We start from the raw sequence: 23,454 nt of genomic DNA on the forward strand, positions 1-23,454 counted from the left end.
GGCCACACCGCCCAACGTCCCACGGAGCCTTGTTACTTTTCAATACCCTCTTCACATGGAACCTTGCCAAAGGCTTTTGGAAAATCTAAATAGCTCAGAGACAAGTGCTGAGCAAGTGCCAGGGCTCCACAGCCAGGAGGCCTGGGTTCTAGCCCCGAATGTCCCTGGTCTATCACTAAATTTTTGGCAAGTAGCAGAACACCCCCATCTCAGCTGCTTAGTTGGTGAAATGAGAATGTCGATGCTGGCAGTCAACGTCACACACACTTTACAACTGTCAGATGAAACGGTGTTATTTAAGAGTGCTTCGAGAGGTGTAAAACACAAATAGAAGGGAGCCTGGATTGGAAAATTTACACCAGCTTCTTCTTCATTCCTGGGCCTGGGTCTCTCCCCCAAGAAATCAGTAGACAGGTGCTGCAGACAGGCTCCCTCGGGCTCCCCCAGGGTGCTCTGTTTCACCGGTGCTCCCAGCCCTTGAAGGGATTCAGACTTGTCTCTCCAAGAGTGTAGTGTGTACACGCACAGAAGCATGGGCACGGGGATCAGGCAGACCTCGGTGTGGGTCAGAGCCATGCCATGCACTAGCTGCATGACCGTGAACAAGTTATTAACTGTCTCTGTGCCTCTTCTATAAAGGGGATACTGGTGATGCTTACCTCATGGAGTTAGGAGATTTATTATTTTAATTTTTTATTAAGGTATAGCTGCTATACAATATTATCTTCAATTCAGGTGTACAATATAGTGATTCAACATGTACATACCTTACGATGTGGCCATCACACTAAGTCTCATAACCATCTGTCGCTGTGCAGAGTTATCCCACTGTCATCATTACGGTGAGATTGAAAAGCGAAGGTAAATGCAGGTGGAATGCCAAGCGTCATGCCTGACACACAGTGCGACCGAGTCACTCACCACTCTTGCTGCTGTTTGACTGTAACAGCCCGAGAGCTGGCAACTGGTCCATCCCTTCTAAATGTTATGATTCTCCAGCAAGTCCCATCACAGATACCTTTTGTCCATGTTTTATGTGAGATTCTTCCTGAAGATGGATGACTGAATGCCTTCCTCTCTGTTTTCTGACCCGAGTTGTAGGTTGGGTGAGGTCAGGAAGAGGGAGACCTGCCCGTCTTTCCAGTAACAGATTTCCTACCCAGAGAACGGAAGGGGAGCCCTCACGCCTCCCTGGGGAAGGCCAGGCCTGTGAGAGCTGGCCCTGTGGTTGCTCCCTGGTCCAGCCCTCTGTCCCTGCTTTTCCACTGATGTCCCCCCACATTCAGCGCAACACCTCATGCTAAAGAGCAGTGGAGTTGAAGCCAGAGGACAGAGATCACTCAAGCACTGAATCCAATTTCCCCTGGGGAGCCTGGTCCTGGAGACAGCCTCAGGGTCCTGGAGAGCAGCCAGGGTACTTAGTGTCACTCTTGTCACTCTCCCCTTGCTGTTCCTGAGGTGGCTCACAGCTGGAGGTGAAGCCCGGCTGGGCTGGGGGCCAAGGCCATCACCATGCAGTCAGACTTGGGTGATAATCCCAATTGGCTTTGCATGAAGTCCCGTTTCATTCAGATTAAGTCAAGGCCAGGCCAGGTAGATGTCTGGTGGCTTGAGGGTGGGCTGCGCAACAGGAGGGCTATTGGAATTTGAGGCATTTTGATTTTCAGAGCTAAACAGATCTCTCTTCAATTCCTTTACAAGTTTTTGGTTGTTGTTGCTCTTGTTGCTTAATGAACTTAATGGGAAATTAGCAAAGAGGAGTTTTAACTTCATCAATATATTCTTCACTTTTAAAAGTCAATATTGGTCAGCCTCAAGTATTTAAGCATCACTATCAGGAATAACTGGTGAAAGCCACTGGGATTGTATAGCCCAGAGACAGACAGTGACCTTGGCTACCTGTGGTAGGTCACACCCCCAGGAACCAACTGTGAAACCCATCAAGGAACAGGTCTCTCACATCAGGGCTCTCTCTCCAGATTCTATAGCTCAGGCCAGCTGTTTAATGTACCCGGGTCTCATGTTTTTTCATCTACTATCTGTATATCAGTTAGGACTTTTGATGTTAATTTGACAATCAAGAAACCTCTTGAGTAACAAGAAAGTCCCAACAAAGGAAAGGCTTTGGGGTTATTTTAATTCAGTGGCTCAGGGACATCACCAAAAAATAATTTGTTTTTTTCGAACTCTGCTCTTGACCTTTTCTGGTTCCAGCTCCCCTCGTTGGCACAAAAGGGCTGCCAACAGTTCTTTGAGCTCCCTTTTTCTTTGATTCTATTGAGGGTAAGGAAAGATCCTCTCTTCTCCCATCATGAACCACAGACTCTGATTTGCTCTGATCACACATGTTGATTGACTTGGGCCTGCTATCTTTCAATCACTGTGGCAAGAGAGTGAGATTACATTGATTTGCTCAGGCCCATCAGGGACCACCCAGGAAGCAGGGAGTTGTTCCAATACCACCCAAAAGGGGAGAGAGGATGGAATGGATGCTGGAGGGGTCATGCAAGTTATGACAGATGAACACCAAAGTTTTAAGATTGAGAGGTATATTAATGAAGAAGTATATGCAAAACTGCCTTCCTGATGTCTAGGAAGAGCTTAAAATAATGCTTAGAAGTTAAAAAAACAAAACAAAAAAACAGATTCTAAGATAAACTTAAAATCACACACACAAATCACAAAATACCCTGCTGTCAGAGTTTGGGGGAATTCAGCAAAGATGAGAGCCAGCCGACTTTCAGGTGAATCAATATAGTCAGTCGGTGGTCATCACTGTGGTGCCCTCACAGTAATTTAGTCCCCCTGAATAACTCTTGTGTTCTCCTTGATCTTGGGAGAAGTTAAAAATTAGACATTAAAAATTAAAAATAAGAGTCCATAGTGGGAATATTTAGAATAGTATTTTTCTTTAGGTTTGTTATTAAAATCTCTAGAATTGCACTGTGGGTATTTTATAGTCTTATACAAATGGTATCTAATCAAGTCTGGCAATCCCCTCGCTCTTGCCTCTCCCCACCTCCCTCATTGCTGGTAACATTCAGTCCTGACATACGTGAGTGGCATTACTAGCACTGGGGAGGGATCATGTAAGACCTGTCAGCTCAGAATCGACTTGTGACAATTCTGATTCCAGAGTGTGCCCAGCTTTTTTAGATTTGTCCTTAGCGATGGCGGGCATGGGCAAAATTCTTTCCTGATTGTCGGCATAGTTGCCTAAACAGTTACAGGAAGGACTGGTGGACAGTACAAGGACAATCTATCTGCTAAGTACTTTTGTTCTCCGAAGGTTGAGGATGACTCATGCCTGAAGCGTATTTTCCTGGAATGCCCAAGTCCCCTTCCCTGGGGACACAAGTAGAACCTGTAGGAGGTTTCAGGACTCTCCAACTACTCCAAAATCTGAGGCATGAGCTGTTGGTTTCAACAGTCAGCATGAGCCCACTTGGTGTAAAACTTCCAGAAAGTAGGGAACCAGGGACCCCTTGCCTGGTTTGCCTCCAAGGTGCAACAGAGGTAGCTGGGTACCAATTTCAAAAAATCAGTTGTACCTACATGTTTTATGCTCATAAATATGGCAAATACTGCTGCCTTTCTGTTACAGAATGACACTCTGATTAAATGCAGATTCAGTTAGTCCACTGTTCCCCAGTCCCAGATCCATTCCACACCACCAGCACCGTCTTCTCTCCAAAGCTTACCCGAGGTGCCAGGAAGCAAAAAAAAAATAATACCGGTTCTTGGTAAAGCCTGGTTTGGGTTTTCCCTTCCCCCCACCCACTTTTGCCATTCCCTGCATGAGGCCGTGACACACTGGGCCCTCCTGCTCTTCGGGGCCTGGCCTCCGGGCACTATGGAAACAGTTTCCTGCCTCTGCCCTGGCTGCTGGGAGGGTGTCTGGGCTGCAGCTCGACCGTGAGCAGGGCGGGATCTGAACTCACCTCGGTTCTCCTCTCCCTCTTCTCCTCAGATCCGGGTGGATGGGCCCAAGGGCAATGCCCTGCAGTACGAGACCATGCAGGTGGTGGACCCTGGCCCTGTGCTCCGGGACATGGCCTTCTCCAAGGACCACGAGCAGCTCTACATCATGTCAGAAAGGCAGGTAAGGCTGGGTGAGCTCTGTAGGCATTTGTCTTGCAACTAAGTATTAGCCTGCGGCTTAGTTGAAACCTAGAGGAGGCCAGCTGCTACTTGATTTATGGCTCAGCGTGTATTCTTCCAGTTCCGCTGCCTGGGGATGAGGCTGAGCTCCCCAGTACAGGAAATGAAACATTTTAAATATCAAAATATCTATAACTCTAGAACAAATCCGCTAACTTCCAAAATGATGGTGTGTATAGGTTCTGAGTCAACATTTCCTCTCTTCTGAAGACACGTGGTGCAGATGCCCAAGTGTTCTGTCCGTGTTTCCCCAACAGTGTCTAATCTCCTACCAAGGTCATCTTTCTAAGCCCTGGAAGTCTATGGTAGGCAAGGATTTGTTTCCTAAAAGTCCTACTTAAGGGAACACCATGGAAGAGCCAGATGGAAGGAGGTTCAGAGAATAAGAGCCTGTATCCTAAGCCTTCGAATGTACCTATACCTGTCACATGGGACCTCCAGCAAATTCCATAGGGCCAAGGCCGGCAGAGCAGATACGGGGCAGGGACTGCTGCTAGCTGCTGCTGAGTTGGAAGGAGCAAAATCGGGCTTGCTTCTGGAACTCAGTTGAGAACTATGTTCTTCAGGGCTTCTTGGACTCACATCAGAACTCTATGTCTACAGCAGGCAAAGGAATAGACTTTGCCTTGGAAATTCCACGTATTGAAGACTGTTTCTTGGAGAGTCCTTATTCACTGCCCCACAAGACACACCCACCCCAAGTGTGGATTAGCACTGCCACACCTCAGCCCCTGTCATCTCCATGGAGGATGGATCGTTCCCAGGAGCCGTCCCTCCAGCCCATGAATATGTATGTAGCAAAGGCAGCAGCCATGAAGGGCAGATCCCCCCTCTTATTCATCTTCATTAGTGAGGCCTTAACTCCCCAGAGGACCTTGCTGACAGAGTCTGGATTGTTCCTCCTGTCCCCTCTCTGCACAGAGAGGGAGATAAATGCCACATTATGCCACCCACAGGGCTTGTGCATTATGCCTTGGCAGCCCACAGCAGCTCCACCCTCCCCAAGAGCTCGATGACATCTTCTCTTGGTGTGGGACTCCCTGTTCAGCCACACTGGGACCCATTGTGGTGCCGTGGTGAGGCTGCCCTGCCTGGAAAGTGGCCTGACATAGGGCCGAGAGGGAAGGTTTTCTACCCCAGGAGTCAGGACTGGGTATGAGGCTGCTTCTTTGCTTTCATTTCTTGCTCCCCTTCAAGGGCCCCCCGTGCCCCACCCCCTGCCTCCCTCCAAGGCCCTACACACTGAGGGTTAGCAGCTTTCCTTGATGGAATGAATCCTTTGGAGAAGACCTAAGATCTCCATAAGGCATTGAATATTTCAGGATTTCTTGCCTGATCTGAAAGCCAGGATTTCTGGACCCAGGACTTCAAACATGGAAGGAATTCCAAAGATAGAAAATATAAGCTATGTGGAGCCCCTTCTGATAACTGGGTTGGGGTTCTGATCTCCTTGTCCTCAGCCAGTCTACATCTCTGAGAGCGTGGTCAGTGGTTAGAACCTGTTCAGGCTGGTCATGAGGCAGGCTGGGAGCTCTGGTTATTGGAAAGGAAAGGAAGACGGGAATGGACAAGACTAGGCCATTCATCCCTTCTGGGGCTGCTCTTCACAGAGATGGAGGGCTGCCTGTCACCCAAGTCACTAGCCCAAGGCCCTCAACTCTTGGGCCAACAGCACTGGTATCCAGTGGGTGTGCAGAGCCACTGTGGGGAGTGGTGGTGTAGCACAGTGGTTAATTGTACACATCTTGGTCGCAGAATACTTCAGCATGCACCTTGGCTCCACCGTTTACTAAGCATGTTCTCAAGTAAGTTCCTTCAACTCTTAAAGACTCAACATTCTCAATTATCACTTGGAAGTAATAAGAACATCTCATAGTGTTGTTCCAATGACCAAATGATATAATGCATATCATAAGGGCTTGATAAGTGCAGGCTCTTCTTATGCTGTTGCAACAGCAGTGTCTGAACATTGGCCATATTTGTCATCAGGCAAATGGTGACGTCAAGACTCTGGGTGATCTATCGAATAGGTAGGAAGTGCAGGAATCCAAGTCAAGGCCAAGGTGGGGAGGGAGCAGAAATCTGGCCCCAGGGAGAGCAAATCAAGAACCCACAGACTGCTTTACTAAACCAAGTAGAGCTCAAGGCAAGAGCACCTTGATGAACATACCAGAGATATGCCAGGCAGCCCAGGGACTCAGGACTGATTGCAGCCTCTGTCGCTGGTGGGTTGGTGTCAGCCACAATGGGTCAGACACTAGCAGGGCTGACTCTGCAGACTGACAGTGTGTACACTCAGCAATGACGTCCACCCTGCCTGGGAGGCACTGCCCTTTCTCATCTGGCTAACTTTTCCCTGTCCTTCAAAACTTAGCTCCGCTGCCACAGTCCCCAGTGGGACTGTGACTCCTGACCTGTGGTCGGACACCTCTGAGTTCAGCTCCTCCTAGACCGGGCTGAGATGACGACTTCCTCGTCTTCTTCTCCTGACAGACTGCACGGGGCAGCGGGCGGGCAGCCCTGTAGCTTCTTCGTCTGCCCAAACCTTATCGGATGGGCCCTTGATGAATATTTGATGCGTGGATAAGTGAATGACTGAATCCCCAGTGTCTTTAGTGAACTGTAACTGGGAAAGAAAGGGACTGGTATAAATTATTTATTGCTTATATTAATTTCCAAGTTTGAACTTAGATAATTAAAAAATGACACTTCATATAAAAAAACATCTCCCAAACTTTGGGCATCTGTTTATTACTGCCATGACTTTTGTCCTGTGCTGAACTATTTTTTTTTGCTTTGTACTTTTATTTAAGTAAACTTACTGTTTGCACTTAAATAACCTACATTAACCATCTCCTAAACAGTAATATTATAGATGTGCTGTGCCCATCATATAGTATAACACACCTAATAGTGATCATGTAATTTATGATAAGAAATATACTAGGCCTTCATCTTCATTCCTGGCACAGAGCTACCAAAACCCTTGGAATTTCCTGAACGACAGGAGCAATGGGAGCATCTTTTGTTACAATATTTGGTATCTTGTCTGTAGTTCCTGAAGTCTCTTTAGAGCCATGAAGGTGAAATGGGTATCTTGTTATTTCTGACAAGCCTCTTTCAACCACAAACGAGTTTATGTGAATGGGAGATTTTTGAAAAGGCCCTAAAGATGGGAAGGGGAGGTTGCCAGGGGAACCAATCATGTGATTATAGAGGGTTGGAGGGGTAAGGACTGTGTAACTAACAGAGACAGAGAAGGAGCGTGGCGTGTGCGAGTGCATGTCGGTCCCCGTCTGTGTGTCTCCTTCAGCCCTTTCTTGCTTTGCACGTGTCTGCATGTGGTGAATATTTGCTACAACTCCAGTATTCCCAAGGGGATGTCTATACACACTGAAACACCATGACAAACACATGCCAGACCGATGGGAGGGAAGGGAAAGGAAATGTCAGAGAGGTAGGAAAGTGAGGAGCTGAGGTGGCCAAGCCGGGGTTGTCCTCAGGTGCCTTGGGGCGACAACCCCCTACTGGGAGAGAAGCTGTCCCCCACACAAGGCAGCCGTCTTCTTGGACAGGCCCCAGAGCAAGGAGCAGATTTCCAGTAAACTTCAGCCTCCCCGCCATCCCACACAACAGCCTTCAGCACTCTCCTGCCCAAGAGCGGGGGCCTCAAACACGTTTCTGCTTTTCATACACACTTGCGGCTGGGTCTGGTCCAAAGCCGACTTTCATGTGCTGACTCTGGTTGACAGTGGTCTGCCGTCTGCTCCCAGGTGCCTGGGGACACTCACAGCCTGTTGCTCATGAGGTGGTGCCACTCAAGTCCCAGCTGTGATCCACACTCAGGCGCCTGCAGGGGCTGAGGAGGTGGGTCTGGAGGCAGGTCTACCTGCTGGTCAGGAGGCAGGGCCAGGCGGGCAGCTCTGCTGGGCTCCTTCTGATGCAGGCATTCCAGGGCTCCAGGGACCCATGACTCACTGGGGTTCTTGGCTTCACACAGGAAAGAATCCAAATGCAATCCAGCATGGAGTTTAAAGTGAAAGAGCTTATTAGTGAAGGAGCGGGAGAGAGAGAGAAGGCTACTTACTCCACAGGCAGAGCAGTCCCCCTACCCCCAGTGGGGTTCGTTTCTTTAATTGAGGCTCATTTAATTGAAGGGTAGGGCATTCAGTGGGGCAGAGGAATAGTCAGGATTATTCTTGGGAGGGGGGTGGAGACTCCTCAGAAGAGCACCATTGGCCACGTCGTGTCCACATACGGGCTTTCTGTTTCTAATCACCGTGGCACCAGTTGTGCCGGTTAGTGTGCCAGTGGGTCACAAGGAGTAACAATGAGGCTAGGGGTTGCAGCGAGGTGAAATTAGTCACCATGTTGGACCGCACTGGTCTCTTGTGGCTTCTGAACCAGAGATCCATTGGGGGTTGGTCTTATTATCTTCTTCATGACCCTCGTAGCCCATATTGATTACAGCCGTTTTGCCACATATGCTGTCTCACTTGCAGCCCCATCCAGTAGTGAAGGAGGAGGGCCACCTTGCTTTCTAATGTATTATCCAGGCTTGATTCATTCATTCACTCAACAAATTCTCACTAAGCACCTGCTATGTGCCAAGAGCTAGCTGAGGCATCAGGGGAAATGACAATGAAGAAACAGATAAATATCCCTGACTTTAGGAGCTTGCAATTTTAGCAAGAGGAAGCAGTGAGGGAGCAGTCAACACGCTGAGAGATCATGCAGTCAGCTGGCAGGTGACCGGTGCTGTGGAACAAGGAAGTGGTGTGGGGGTCAGTGGGTCCTGGGGGGTTGCAGTTTTAAATGGAGGGGGCATGAAGGCTTCCCAGAGAAGCTACCATGGTGGAGGGGAGCAGTTGGGGCTACCTTCCCTGTTCTTTGTGTTTCTTTTCAGACTCTTTGCTTGAGGTTGTAAAATTGAGAAGACAGTGAAGCCTGTACGGTGGGAGGGAATTGGTGAGCGGGTACTTTTGAGGCTGTGGTTTTTCCCACGTCGAGAGTTTCAGAGGGAAGTTCAGTTCAAGGGGAAGGTGGGCCCGTGGCCCAGCCCAGGCTCACGCCGTTTGGGGTTCGGATTCCTAACTGGATGGTGTCTCTGCTGGGCCCCGTGTGTGATAAGGAGGACATTACCGCTTCTACGTGCCTCCGTGTCCCTCCCATCCCCAGCCTGCCTCTCTGGTTCGTTCTGTGGATTCCGAGGGTCTGATGGGCAGCCTGACAATCTCAGAGGGTGGCTGACATTGTTCTCACAGGAGGTGCAGTTGTGGAGACAGTTTCTGCAGCCAGAGATGAGCGATGGGCTCCAGGAAGAACGACCCTGATTCTGTCAGCTCTGGGTCCCTGGTTGCGTCTATTTGAGGTGTGTTTGTGGTGACACAGCCATCTCTCCATTGCTCTGCCTGCCCCTGAAGGGGACCGAGCACTAAATTCCAGTTTGTGTTTAGATGGCTGACACGATGACAAGCCCATGTGGACATTTGCCTCTGGCACCCAGACCAGGTGGTTTCTGGCAGCTCCTGGAGACGGGACTTGAAGCACAGGCCTGGGAGAGAACAGCAGGGGACAGGCCACCTCAGGCACTCACCAGAAGAAAAAAGTGTTGTGGTGTTTCACCCAATTCAATCGGGCAGATGCCGTTGCATTTGTCTGGAACTGATCCCGAAGGTTCTAGTGTGTTGGGAACACGATGTTCCCACCTCTCACTTCCCTCTCAGAAGGTGGCTGACCCCCTGTACCCCCTGGTACTGGCGGGACCTGGGCAGAGCAAATGGTTTCCTGTTGCAGTTTCCTGGCAGGGATTCTCCACTGCGGCGTGTAACCCATAGGACTGGAAAAGCCCTCCAGGTTGTTCGCGTTCAAGTCTCTCCTGTGGCCTTTCTGCCCCGTGACTGATGTGCAGACCAAAGCCCAGAGAAGTCAATGGCTCACCTGAAGTCACACAGCAGGCTGGAAGAGGAGCTGAGTTAGATCCAGCTCAGCACCTGTTGTGATGTTTTCTCTTGCAGGGAGGAACTTGGAGCTCCTTGGGGGGCAAGCAACACCCTTTATCTCCTAGTCTTCCCACAGGAGATTTATGGACCCCATTCCTCAGCCTCCAAAAGGAGCCTTAGAAACTGAAGGACTGGCTGGGGGTGGGGCAGGCTGAAGGGGGCCTTAGGGCTGAGAGTAAGAACTCAGAGCTGCCCCCATTGCTCTGTGGAGGCTCCTAGATTTATTCTTCCTTAGTTCCAGCCTAGTGTGAGTTGGGGCAAGAGCCCCTTTACAACATCTGTTCTAGAGTTTCTTGGGGTACACAGGGCCCCAGACATGTCCAATCCACCCCATAGAGAGGATAAGCGGAGGAGCACCCCCAACCCACTGTCCTGCTCCAACAGACATGCTTTTAGGGATCACTCATGTAGGCATCGGCATCGCTGACATGTGAGTGGGATCGAGTTTAGTGACCTGCCTGAGAGGAAGAAATGACAGTGGACTGATACTTCTCAGACAGTCGTGGGGGTGACTGGTATCACCCATGGGTGCAGAACAAGGAGCACAGGTGCCGTGGGCAGGCCATGAACTTGGGTGTTCACACTGGCCCTCAGTGCTCACCAGCTCTGCCACCTGAAGTAAGTCACTCGGCCACCTTGTCTGTGCTTCCGTTTCTTCGTTAATAAAATACATGTGATGATGTTCACCTTTCAGGACTTTTAGGATTAACATCAGTATAGGTAAGGTGCCTGCCACGTAGTGAGCCCTTACCAAGTTGAAGGTTATCATCATCATCATCATTAATACTCTTAGGAAACACATCGTGGCCAGGGTTGGGGAGGCCTAAACACACCACTGTTTGGGGGTAAAGGTCATTTCAGCTCTGGGTGCTAGCGCCCCCAGATTCCCTGGCACCCCCACTCATTTCGAAGCCCCTCAGAAAATACAAAGGCTGTGTGCTCCCTCATGCACCCCTATTTACACCACCCTCAAGGAGAGTGGGGGGACTGGAGCCTGGGGTCTCCCTCTCCAGTCAGAGCCATGTGGCCTCTGCAGGGCTCCGTGGTTTTTCTCTGTGACTCTACTTTTGCTCTGGAGGACGAATTTCAGTCCATTTGTGCCTAGCCCCCCCGACTTGAGGCTGCCACAGACACCAACTGGACAGCTGAAATAGCTTCTGGCTCTTCAAGTGTCAGGGCAGAAGGGAGTGGCTTGTCCCCTTCTCCCTGCCCAGAACAAGAGAAGAAGAGCAACTGTATAAAGGTGGGGCAGGGGTGGGTAAGGAGGGCATGGAGCAGTGGGAAAGAGGCAGGGAATCTAAGGGGCGGCTGGTTAGGGAGGAGCCTGGTAGCTCTCTCATCCTGAACTCCATTAAGCATCTGTCTCCGGCAATTGCCTGGCCGTCAGAATATCTCCCCACTCAGGGCACTTGAAGAGCCATTTTTAAGACAACCACCTGCAATATTCCACTTAACAGCATCTGAGGAGACTCCACCACATGGGCAAGCGAGGCAGCGGCTGTGTCTCTGCCCCTTTTGGTCCATCCCCCACCGTGTGCTTGTTCGGTGTCCACTGTGTGCCTGCGCAGGGCAAGGCACTGTGCAGAGCAGAGAAGCGCAGAAGGAAGGCCTGTTCTGGAAGCTCTGTAGGGGTGAGGTGGGAGCACAGTCCAGTGTGCAGGGCACTGAGAAGAAAGTGGTCCACTGTGGAGGTCACCCTGGAACCCCACTTCCTGGTGGGCTAGGGCTCAGGGAGGAAAATAATGTCAGCTTGAAAGAAGGGGGCTCCTGGGATGTTTCCTAAGACAGTGCTCCATTCTGTGAGCACCTCCTGGCTCCCCACCTCCTCTTTCATGGGTGGGTGTGGACATTCGAAGCTGGACCACACATCCCAGCCCTTCCCCCTGAAGATGGGGACAGTGTCTGAGTGCAAGTAGCTAAGTTCCTGAGGACTCCTGGACTTGAGCCTCAATTCTGCAGAAAGAGAGGCTGGAAACATCCAATACTACAGTGAACTGTGAACTCGGTTTGACTATCAGTGAGGTGTTTTCAGAAGCAAATAGATGCGTGTGAATTTGTGCCATTGCACAAGATGACCGGTTGGTGTTAGTGTCGTCATGTGACTTTACCAAATGCAGTACAGGTATAAAAGCAGAAATTACAAATGGAAGAACTGTATCTGATCTGAGTCTCTTAAGTGCAGTTAAATATCATGCATAGACAAAGGAGGCACGAATTTGAAACTGACCCAGAGATGATGCAATCATTTCAAAGGGACACGTGATGGAGAAGGGAAAACTATCTGGATATATTTATTTAGAGAAAGTTGTGCAGCAGCACAGAGGAGAGGAGAAACAGGCTGCAAATAGGTATATCCTCCTCAAAAAGGATTTGGGGCTGGGGCAGAAAGCTGTCCTGTTGTGCCTGCTGGTGGCCTGGAGGTAGCTCAGGAGCCACCAGTCCTGGTTTCTGGTCCTGGCTCTTCCGCTTTCTATCTGTGTGACCTCAGGCAATATACTTAACCTCTGAGCACTTCCATTTTCTCAACAGGAATGTGGGGATGTGCCATTGCCTGAGTGGTTACAACAAGTAAATCAGAAAACACATAAAATTCTTAATGCAGTGCCTGGCGTGGAAGGAGGGCTCAATAACTCTCAGCTTTCACCTTTGTTATTTTCAATATGCTGGACTACTAGAAAGGTGCCTATATTTCAGTGAAAAAAATCACCTACAATATTTTTACTTCCATCATTGGCAAGCTCACTCCTTTCTCCTCTAGGACAGATCAGACCCCTGGTTTGTGGGTGCTGAGAGTGACAGAGAGCAGACCAGGTGGCCTCCAATGGCCACGCTTCCCAGTCCGCCTGAATCCCAGGGTGCTGAGGGCCCGTGACTGTTCCAGTGGACTGTTTGCATCAGCTTGCTTCCTTGAGACACTTCCTTTGGTAGGGGTCACCACTAACAGCTGAGGCTACCTTCATGGGAAGAGAAGAGGAGCCTAATGCCCTGAAGCCACCTTTAATCCACAAGACTGTGAAACATGCTCACTCTCCTTAAGATGAGTGCATCTTGCCCTGGCTGGTATGGCTCAGTGGGTTGAGTGTTGGCCTATGGACCAAAAGGTCACCAGTTCAATTCCTGGGCAGGGGACATGCCTGAGTTTTGGGCCAGGACCCCAGTTGGAGGCATGCAAGAGGCGTGTTTCTCTTACACATAGATGTTTCTCTCCCTCTCTTTCTCTCTGCATTTCCCTCTCTCTAAAAATAAGTAAAATCTTTTTTTTAAAAAAGAGCGAGGGCATCCCCAGATGCAAGCAATACACACAGGAAGTTTGACCTGGAAACGAGGCCCCCCACCTGTCCCTTTCCCAGGTGTTGCTTTAAGCTTTGATTAGTTCAAGATGCTAAATGGTGCTGAGAATGATCAGGTGGTAAGAAAATATGAGAACTTATCTTTTTCTGTTTAAAACAAAAAATCAAGCTTTACATATATTTACTATACAGTTGATACTGGATCTGTTCCCCTGCCTTCACCCACGTTAGCCATTCATATGTCAGGCCGGGATGGAGGCCATGGAACAGCCACATACTGACCCTGGACTGCTCACTGGCCATTCCAGTTTCAGTGCATTACGGAAAACTGCAATTTACGTGTGGCAGGTAGTATCAATATTGTGAGCACCATCTTTTAACCAGAATCTTTACTGACTCGCCGCCAGATGAGAGGGGCCACAAACACTGTTTGTACAGCAGAGAGGTTTGCTGCTTATGGAAGCACAATTAAACATATTTATTTTAAAAGAACCAAAGTGTTCCACATTTGCTGACCTTTTCAGTTCTAACAAGCAGCTGTCAGAAGTATGCTGCTTTGCTGATAACTTTGAACAATTACCCCTTCCCCTCAATAAAAAGGCAGTGTGTTAGCAATGAGTTATAAAGTTACTACTTTTAGAAAATAATTATGGCATGGGGAGACCATTTTGGACAGGGCAAAAAATGATGTTGGGAAATATTTTCATCTTTATGTGATTTTGTTCTTGATATGACCAAGTGTGACACTTTGATAATTCCTATCTAAAATTTTTCAAAACTTGGAAACAGAATTTTCCACTTGCCAAAAAATCTTCTAAATGAAGAATTTCAGGGAGTTTTGATCCATTTGTTAAAAAATGTAAAAATGTAGCACCGACCAATGAGTTGAAAGAACGGCTGATTGACATCAGAGAAGATGGAAATCTACTAGCTAGTCGATTTCAGCAGCAGTCTTTGCATAATTGGTACGTGAGACCAAAAAAGGAACCCTGATTTACTCAGTACAGCCAACAACGTGTTTTTTGCATCTCTGTGTCTGCGAGTTTCTTTCCCTGTTATGACAGCCTTTAAAGCAAAGTATTAAAATAAATTGAACCTTAGACCTCGGAACTCTGTATCACTAAGTGCTAAATGAAGATGTTAAAAAATGATGAAGCCAATCCTAACACATCAGTCTCACCATTATGAATAATTTTCTTGGTGGTAGCAAAATGTTTTGTATTATTCACTCATCAAATAAAATAATGCTATTTTTATCTCTATCTCACTTTCTGAATTCCTAATTTTGTGTATATTTGGTAATGCAAGGATGTTAATCAATAGAACATACATATTCTTTATAAATACCCATAGGTGTTTTGTAGGTTCATGTTCAAAAAAGGTTATCACAGGGTGTGCAGCCAAAACTCTTTGGAGACTCCCCCCCAGCTGATAGAGTGTGTTGATTTGCAGCTGCTTCGTGTATTAATCTCATTTCAATCTGTGACTTTCACTTTCTAAAGTGAAAAGCCACCTTCTAAAACTATCTCCTTTGTACCCAAAAGTGTGTTGTTTAGGTCCAGCACAGCAGTCCACAGAGCCCACTGTGTGCCTACATGTTCGTGTGGGAGAAGCCAATGTGGTCAATTTCTTTGTTTCTAGGTAATTTACCCAGTGCATTCTAGATCTTTCTGGGGCCCAGGTCCCTGGGCAGCTGACAGAAATTTTTCTCTGAGAGCTACCATAGTCACTTGAGATGATGCTGACAGATAAAATCTCCAGACAAGCAGACACATTATGATGGCTTTGGCCATGAAAGCTGGCAGGGAAGATTCTTGCCTAAATGTGGCCAGAATGACTGTGGAGCTGGAGAAGAGTGACGCAGACATAAATCTGTCAGTCCAGAGTGAGCCCTGTCTCGTGATGTCTCCCACGTCCCGTTCTTTTCTTCTTTGTCTCGCTTCATTCCCCTTCTTCCCTTTGTCCGAGTTTTGCACTCCCCCTAACTTGCTCCTTATGTTTATCTCAATCTCTTTTCTCATTCCCCTCCACGATCATATCCCATTTCCCGAGTTCTGGAGGGAGGAGGGGGAGCTGGAATGGGGTCAGGCCGGTGTTTTCAAACTGTCGGTCATGACACATTAGTGGGTCGAGAAATCAATTTAGTGGGTCACAAAATCAATTTAAAGGGTCACCACCAGAATTTTTTTTAATGGCATAGAATAAAATCGAATAGAACAGTGTCCATCAAGCATGGTGAGGATAAGTACTATTGGTGGGACTATATCTGAGCGTGTATGCATGTGCCCTGGGTTGGGGCGTAAACCATATCTCTTGCCATGAGTCATGGTCAGATGAAAGCCACTGGTCTCAGGGATGACATTTTGCATGCACTGGCAATAGGATGACTTCAGCTTTGGGCATCCAGCTCATATTTCAAACATTGCTAATGATATTATGTGACCCTCCACTAGTTTTTATTCAAGTGGCTCCTCAATTTCATTAATTAGGCTTCAACAGTTACTGGTTGACAAGTTTAGTGAGACAGCTGTGGGGTAGGGGGTGGGCTTGGATGCAGAGTAAGGCTCAATGGAATCAAGCCCTTGACTTGTGAGAGCTTGACTTCTGAGTCCCCGTTTTCTCATCATGGACCAGATCAGTGCTTTCCAACCTACTGAGGCACACATGGAAAACGAATATATTTGTACAGCTCACTGGGGTGTGGAAGGTCTCCTCGCAACCAGAGGGGACCAGATTCTGGGGACACTGTCCTCTCCAGGCATATTTCAGCTTCCCCAAGGGCTGAAAGAATCAAAATGGTAGCATGCAAATGGCCTGTCCTTAGCATCACAGGGTACCGCCGCTTACCAGAGTGGGAAGCACTGCCCAGATGACCACAGTACACAAATGGACTTGGAACTCTTTGTTCCTGCAACTCTGTGTGCAGGCCCCCATGCTTGGAACATACAAAGATGCACAAGACATCTATGCCCCCTAGGAACCTTCTATTTAGTGGTTGTGCTTGCCACCTGCAGTTTGCAAGAAATACCATGTGGCACAGGACCAGCTGAGCCATGATTAGCTTTCCTTTGCAGTGGCCTCTGCTCGCCTGGAGCCTTGACACTTGAAAGTTTCTTTTCTCCCTATGGGAACTGAATACAACCCCTGCATGGCCTTGCAGTGTTGATTTTTTTTTTATAGACACGAAGTGAAGGCAAGTGGAAATGAGAGGGGGAGACTCCAGTGGCTTTCCAAAATGCCGAGTCCTGCTGCACGCACCGCGTGCACCGAAGAGAATGAAACTAATTACTACCTTCTTACAGAGCTGAGCATGGGTGGATACGCCCCTGAAAGTGGCCAGCAGAAAGGCTTCTTTCAAACCAGTCTCGCTGCTGGAGCCTTTGCCGCCCGAGGACCCCTGCCTTGGGCCATTAGCGAAGAGGCTGGTCATTATTAACTAGTTGGCATTGACTGATGACACCAAGCTTTTTTTGGCTGCACATGGGCAGTTGGCTGGCGCTGAGTTGACCCCTGGAATTTGGAATTTATTCTGCCATGAAAACAAAGAAATAAATTAAAGGAATGAGCAAAAGCCCCCATGGTTAGACACATTGGTTAAAGACAACTCAGCAGCCTGTGTTGACCCCTCCCAAGGCCACACCCACCAGGAGAATCCTGTCTTGCTTAACACTCCAGATTCCTGGCACTGCCCCTCTCCAGACCAGGAAAGAGATTAATTTTCTTGTTTTATTTATTTATTTATTGTTGTCGGCAGCTCTGGAGCCTGACACCATAGTAAGGGATGGTGCCTACGCAACATCTTGCATACTGAAAAGGATTCAGAAACTTCTTCGCATTTTTATATGAGATCCACTCTATAAAATATGCTTATATGATAGACTGTATGTTATGAGTCCCACAGGAGTCCTTCTGCATAGACAATAACTCTTCTAACAGTAATTTATTTTGTCAGGTCATATTTGATTTTTTTTAAAGTGAGATACCCTTGTTATCAAATGATATCCGTTCAACTCAATTCAACAAGCACATATTGTTGACCTACTGGAAGGGTTGGCAAGCTATAGTCCAAATCTGGTGGGCCACCTGTTTCAGTAAGTGAAGTTTTGTTGGAACCTGGTCACACCCATTCATTTGCATCTCATCTATGGCTGCTTTACCACAATAGCACCAGGCCGTATGGTCTCTGCAAACTCTAACATATGGACTCTCTGTCCTTTTCTAGACAACAGTATCATTTTTTCTGACCTACTCTGGGTTAAAGGCCAAAGTTAGGGACCAAAGGGGCGGGTCCTTACTCTCAGGGAAGTTGCTGGTTCCTGGGTGAGAAGGCTCTTAAACATGTAAGGCATGAACGGACAAGTTTCTGGACTTTGACTGGGCCACGCGGTGTGCGTCCTCCTCACCCCCTGGCCTCTGCGTCCGGCCTGCCCAGGATACCCTGAGACTCATCTCAGCAGGGAAGTCATGGGCATGTTTCAAGGCCTGTGTTCCACTTTGAGCCATCCTCACCCAGACCCTCTGAAAGGTCTGTCTTTGCAGCCCCAGGGAATCAGTGTGGCAATTTGTGTTGTGCAAATATTCAATAAGCATTGGGTGCCTTTAATGGAATCCTCACACTGATTCGGGGCAGATGGGAGAAACCTACATGAAATGACCTTATTTTTACCAATTAAAAAAATCACTTATGGAACTTGGACCAAACTCATGAAGTTCAACTCCCTACATCTCACCTCAGACCAGGACTTTGGCTTTGGCTTTACACCAAGTTCCAAGGGTCTCCCAAATAATTAAACCATTTTGATCATTGCCTTCTATGCTGCCCCTGTTTCTGGGGAATATCTGTACATTTTTGGTCATATAGGAAAAAACAGGGACAAGTAACTTATTCTTCTTCTGCTTTTCCTCTAAAGTCTCCTAAATCCCACCACCATGCAGAAGGAAATTTTTTAAAAATCAAAATGAGAACAATAATTGTATGTGACAAGATTATTTATATGGCTGTTCTTCCCGTGATAAATCCATCCAGGAGCTCCGCACCTCCTCCAGATGCCAATTCATAAATCAAGAAATGCTATTACCCACTGGCCATAAAAAGAGAGCCCACCTCAGCACTGAGGACTCATTTCAGAAGGGGCTGCCCCATTTCAGGGCAGAAATGAGTTCAGAAAATCCACCTGGCTGTCCAGAGGGAGGAGAAATGTCTTTTACTTGATAAATAATCAGTCTTCCCTTCCTCTCAATCTCTTTCCCCTTAGATATATATAGAATTAATGGTGCAGATATACGCCTTTCCACAGAAATAATAATAACAGGGATAACTAGGTTGAAACGAGGCAAAGGGCAAGAGTGGGCATGGTGAGAAGCCCGCCCATATCCTGGTTTAAATGTACTTCGTGAATACACAGCTTCGAGATAATGCAGTGAGAGTCCTTCTTTCTGGGCATCCGTCCCACCAGCACCCTCCAAGGACAGGAAGAGAGCCCAGGAAAAGGGCAGGGAAGATGGGGGTCACTGCAGAAGAGACTGGAGGGAGTAGGTAGAAGTCACTGGATTTGTTTGTGGTCCCTCCAGTGTATTCGAATACTTCATTTTTATCTCATCGGCTGTGCGTTAAAATGGGGAGGGGATATAAAGTTAAAGAAAAGAGAAGAAAGGAGGGGAGAGACTGAGAAAGAAAACTGCAGGAAAATTCACTGAGGGGTGTATGATCATAGTCACTTGACCAGACACAGTGTAGACAAAGCACGCAATGCCCATACATATATGTAGCTTACATTCGACAGGGGATGGGCATAGACAATCAACATGTCAGCAAATAAATAACCAAGGTCATTTCTTCTAGTGACTAAGTACTATCATCAAAATAAAATTGAGTCACGTGATAGAGAGAAACCACAACTAGCGATGGGGTGAGGCTGGTTCAGACTAGGTGGCCCAGAGAGCTCTTTCTGAGTAGGTGACATGTGAGCAAGCCGTTGAATATCTGTGAGGAGACCATTCTAGATCGAGGAAACAGCAAGTGCAAAGGCCCTTGAAGCAGGCCACAGTTGGTATATTCAAACAGAAAGACAGCCATCATGAGCAGGGAAGTCAGGAGCAACGGGGAGCCCACCCTGATGAGCAGGAGACAGTGCTGGGAATCTCCCAGTGCTGGGGCAGTGCTCGCCCCAGGTACTGGAGACTAATTTCCTGTACATCCATCCAGTACAATAACAGGGAGTTGTGCAAAAAAAAAAGGAGAAGCCCCTTCTACTTCTTGTCTATTGCTTGGACTGGTCTTTGCTTGAACAGCTTAGTCTACTAGTACCCCATGTATGATATATATATATATATATATATATATATATATATATATATATATATATAAAATATATAGAGAGAGAGAGAGAGAGAGAGAGAGAGAGAGAGAGAATGCCCCATCAGAAAACAGCAATAATGAGAGCTAATAGTTACTTACTGTGTCATGTTGTCCTGGCAGAGTCTGTGGGATGAGGGTTGTGTTTTGCCAGCTTTATTAGGGTATAATTAACATCCAGTCACCAATTTTAAGTGTAGAATTATATGGTAGTGATTAAATAGCTCTGCATCCTGATTGTAGTGGTGGTTACATGAATCTATACATGTGATAAAACAACATAGAACTATTAATACACACTTCACAACAGTGTCCGTTTCTTGGGTTTTTAAGTATATTTTACTATGCTATTACAGTTGTCACATTTTTTTCTCCTCTTTATCCCCCCCCCACCTGGTACCCCCAATCCCTCCAGCATCCCTACTCCTTAGTCATGTCTATGGGTCATACATATCAGTTTTTTGGCTTCTCCATTTCCTAAACTACTCTTAACCTCCCCCTGTATATTTTGTGCCTACCAATTATGCTCCTCATTTCTTGTACCTTTTCCCCCATTCTCCCTCTCCTCTTCCCTGCTAAGAACTCCTGCCTGTGATCTCCATTTCTATGATTCTGTTCCTGTTCTATTTTTTTGCTTAGGTCGTTTTTGTTTTTGTTTTTGTTTTAGGTTCAGCTGTTGAGAGCTGAGTTTGTAGTCATTTTACTGTTCATAGTTTCATCTTCTTTTTCTTAGATAAGTCTCTTTAACATTTCATATAATAAGGGCTTTGTGATGATGAACTCCTTTAACTTCACCTCATCTGGGAAGTTTCTTGGTTGTTATGTTACAGTTTCATAAGAAGTAATCATTGGGGAAACTGGGTGAAGGGTACATGGGACCCCTCTGTACTATCTGTGCAACTCCCCATGAATCTATAATTATTTCAAAATAAAATATTTTAATTAAAAAAATAAAACAAAAAATTAAAATGGAAAGGAAAAATGTTTAAAACTACATTACAATAATAATTCTTGCAGAGAAGATCCACTATTGGATATAACAGTTAGTGGGTAACAGTGGGAGGAGCAACAGCATGTTTGCATGGTATCAAGTTGTTTCCTCCCGGGTGCATATGAGCTACAAATGGAAAAATAGTAATGACAGTGGAGAAACCACCTTAGCCAGGGTATCAAAGTTGACGTCATCAGTAACAAGGCATGTCAATGTCATGAGCCCCTTGACAAAATGCACTGAGAACACAATATTGCTTCTGTGATATTCTTGCCAAACATGCAGAAACTTACTCTCATTATGCAAGAACCTCAGATAAACCCCATATCAAAGACATTCTACAAAATTGCTGACCAGCCTTCCAGAAAAGTGCCAAAATCATGAAGGCAAGAAAAAGATTGTTATAAATTAGAGGCGACAATAACTAAATTGGATGTGGGAACCTGGAACAGAATAGAAAGTTAAGTAGAAGAGATGTTGACATTAGAATAAGACCTAGAGTTTACTTCATTGTTTTGCGCCAATATTAGTTTCTGGTTTTTGTAATTGTAACATGGTCATGCATGCTGTTGACATTAGGAAAATCTGGGGTTAGTGGATATGGGAACCCTTTGTGCTATTTGTGCAACTTTTCTGTAAATTAGTTCAAAACAAATGGTTCTTAAAATTGAATAAAATATATTCAATAATGTAATCAGCACCACAGTCCTGCTATAGACATTTTCATCACCCCAAAAGTTCTTAAATGCTCCTTTGTAATCAGTCTTCTCCTCCATTTTCTGTCCCTGGAAATCACTGATCTTCATTCTGACACTGTAGTTTTGCATTTTCTAGAATGTCATATGAATGGAATCATAAAATATGCATTGTTTTTTACCTGACTTTTTTTATTCAACCCTATGCTTTTAACATTCATCCTCACTGTTGCCCCTCTGTATAGCTGAGTAGTATTCAGTGATACGGTTGTGCCTCAGTTTACCCATTCACTAATTAGATTGCTTCTGGTGTTGGGTGATCCTGTAACTCATCCAGGTATTTATATGAGCATGGGCTTTCATTTCTCTTGAATACCTAAGAGTGGGTTTCTGGGCCATATCATAAGGAACTGTTGGATGATTTTCCAGGATGACTGCATTTTGCCTTTTCCCAGCAACATGTGATAGTTTCAGTTGCTTCCTTGCATCCACACTAATACTGGGTGTTGTCAAGATTTTGTTTTTGTTTTTGTTTGTTTCTTTTTTAACCACTTACTACAGGTACATAGGGATATCCCATTGTCATTTTAATTTGCATTTTCCTGATGACTAATAATGTTAAAAATCTTTTTATTTGCTCATTTGCCATCTATATATCTTCTCTGGCAAAGCGTCTGCTGAATTTTGTTGTCCTTCTTAAAAGAAAACAGATTTCTTTCCCTATTGTTAGACATCAAGGGTTGTTTATATATTCTGAAAACAAACCCTTTGTCGGGTATGTGATTTGCAATTATTGTCTCCCAGTCTGTGGCACGTTTTGGGCCCATCTCACTGAGGAGCCAACCAAGCCACAGAGAGGTTGAGCAACCACCCCTGAGATTACACAGTTTGTGAGGCATGAAGAAAGGAGTCTCCTTCAACTGTCTATGCTCTTTGCTTGTACAGCCTGTGGGGACACTTGCTGTCCCAGGTGGAGACACAGCTGCATAATCAGCATGACCAGGTTTCAGAGTAAGGTCCCCTGGTGGACCTTTCCAACTGAGGAAGCTTCCAAGTGACCCTGTAGTGGCCCCTGGGAATCTCAGCAGTGGGATCAGCTAGAGGCCCTGCTGTTTTTACATGTAGATCTCCACCATAGAACATTTATCCAGAAACAGAGTCCATGCCTTGGCAGCCTACTGGATCCCATAAAAATGATCACTCACTAATTTAAATATTTTAATGATAAATAACAATCCATTCTTCATAAAATAGAAGAGAAATTCTGTTTTCTAATGACAGCCATTTCCTGAACTTATTTTCATCTCTGCTACTTAATTTTTATAGAGCCTGGCTTGACAGGCCCAATTAGCCATCTCTTCGAGTATTCCAAAGTCAGAGCCCATCATGCACTCTGTGGGGGATAAGGAAGATGAGGGACTTTTGCCACTTGAGATGCTGCTGGTGGAATTCCTAGAAACTCCTTCCTGCCAAAAGTCCCCTTCTTGGCCTCAGATCTGGAACCTGTCTCTGCGCACTTGGGATCTTTGTGGTTAGGTGCAATCTGAGTTATGGAATCCTCTCCATTTTCTATAGAGGAAAAAACAAGCCAGAGCCTCATAGCAAGTCATGGCTGTAGAGAAGAAACATATCCTGGGGGTCCTCAGTTCTTGGTCAGAGCTGCAGCCATCAGCTTCCCTGATGCTGGGTAGTCAGCTGCCTTCCCACTCCTCTTTGCCTCTTAAACTGGGGTTGCCATGCAGCGTGACAATACCCCAGCAGAAAATTGAGTGTAGAATCCGTTACTCATCCATATAGCTTTCTACATATCCCAGAACCCAGGCCTCAGGTAAGAGGATAAAATGAGAATTACACATTTGAGTTCATTCAGCAAAGTTGGGTGCAATTTTGAAGCCTGGAATAGCCTATGACATGATTCTGAAGACAAAGTGACAAGAGATGTGTGTTTATGTGCTCATGT

The 23,454-nt window shown here is 46.5% G+C and overlaps 1 protein-coding gene across 3 annotated transcripts in view; it reads left to right on the forward strand.

The window, feature by feature from the left end:
* Window positions 1-23,454, forward strand: part of PLXNA4 (plexin A4) — a 440,676-nt gene that overhangs the window by 289,932 nt on the left and 127,290 nt on the right. For all 3 annotated transcript variants that reach the window (XM_053657100.1, XM_037165822.2, XM_053657101.1), the window contains exon 4: window positions 3,971-4,102. In XM_053657100.1, coding sequence (XP_053513075.1) covers window positions 3,971-4,102 — 132 coding nt within the window. The remainder of the gene's footprint in view (window positions 1-3,970; window positions 4,103-23,454) is intronic.

This window comes from Artibeus jamaicensis, unplaced genomic scaffold (genome assembly GCF_021234435.1).
Source record: "Artibeus jamaicensis isolate MK-2021 breed Jamaican fruit bat unplaced genomic scaffold, CSHL_Jam_final scaffold_3307, whole genome shotgun sequence".
Lineage (NCBI taxonomy): Eukaryota > Metazoa > Chordata > Mammalia > Chiroptera > Phyllostomidae > Artibeus > Artibeus jamaicensis.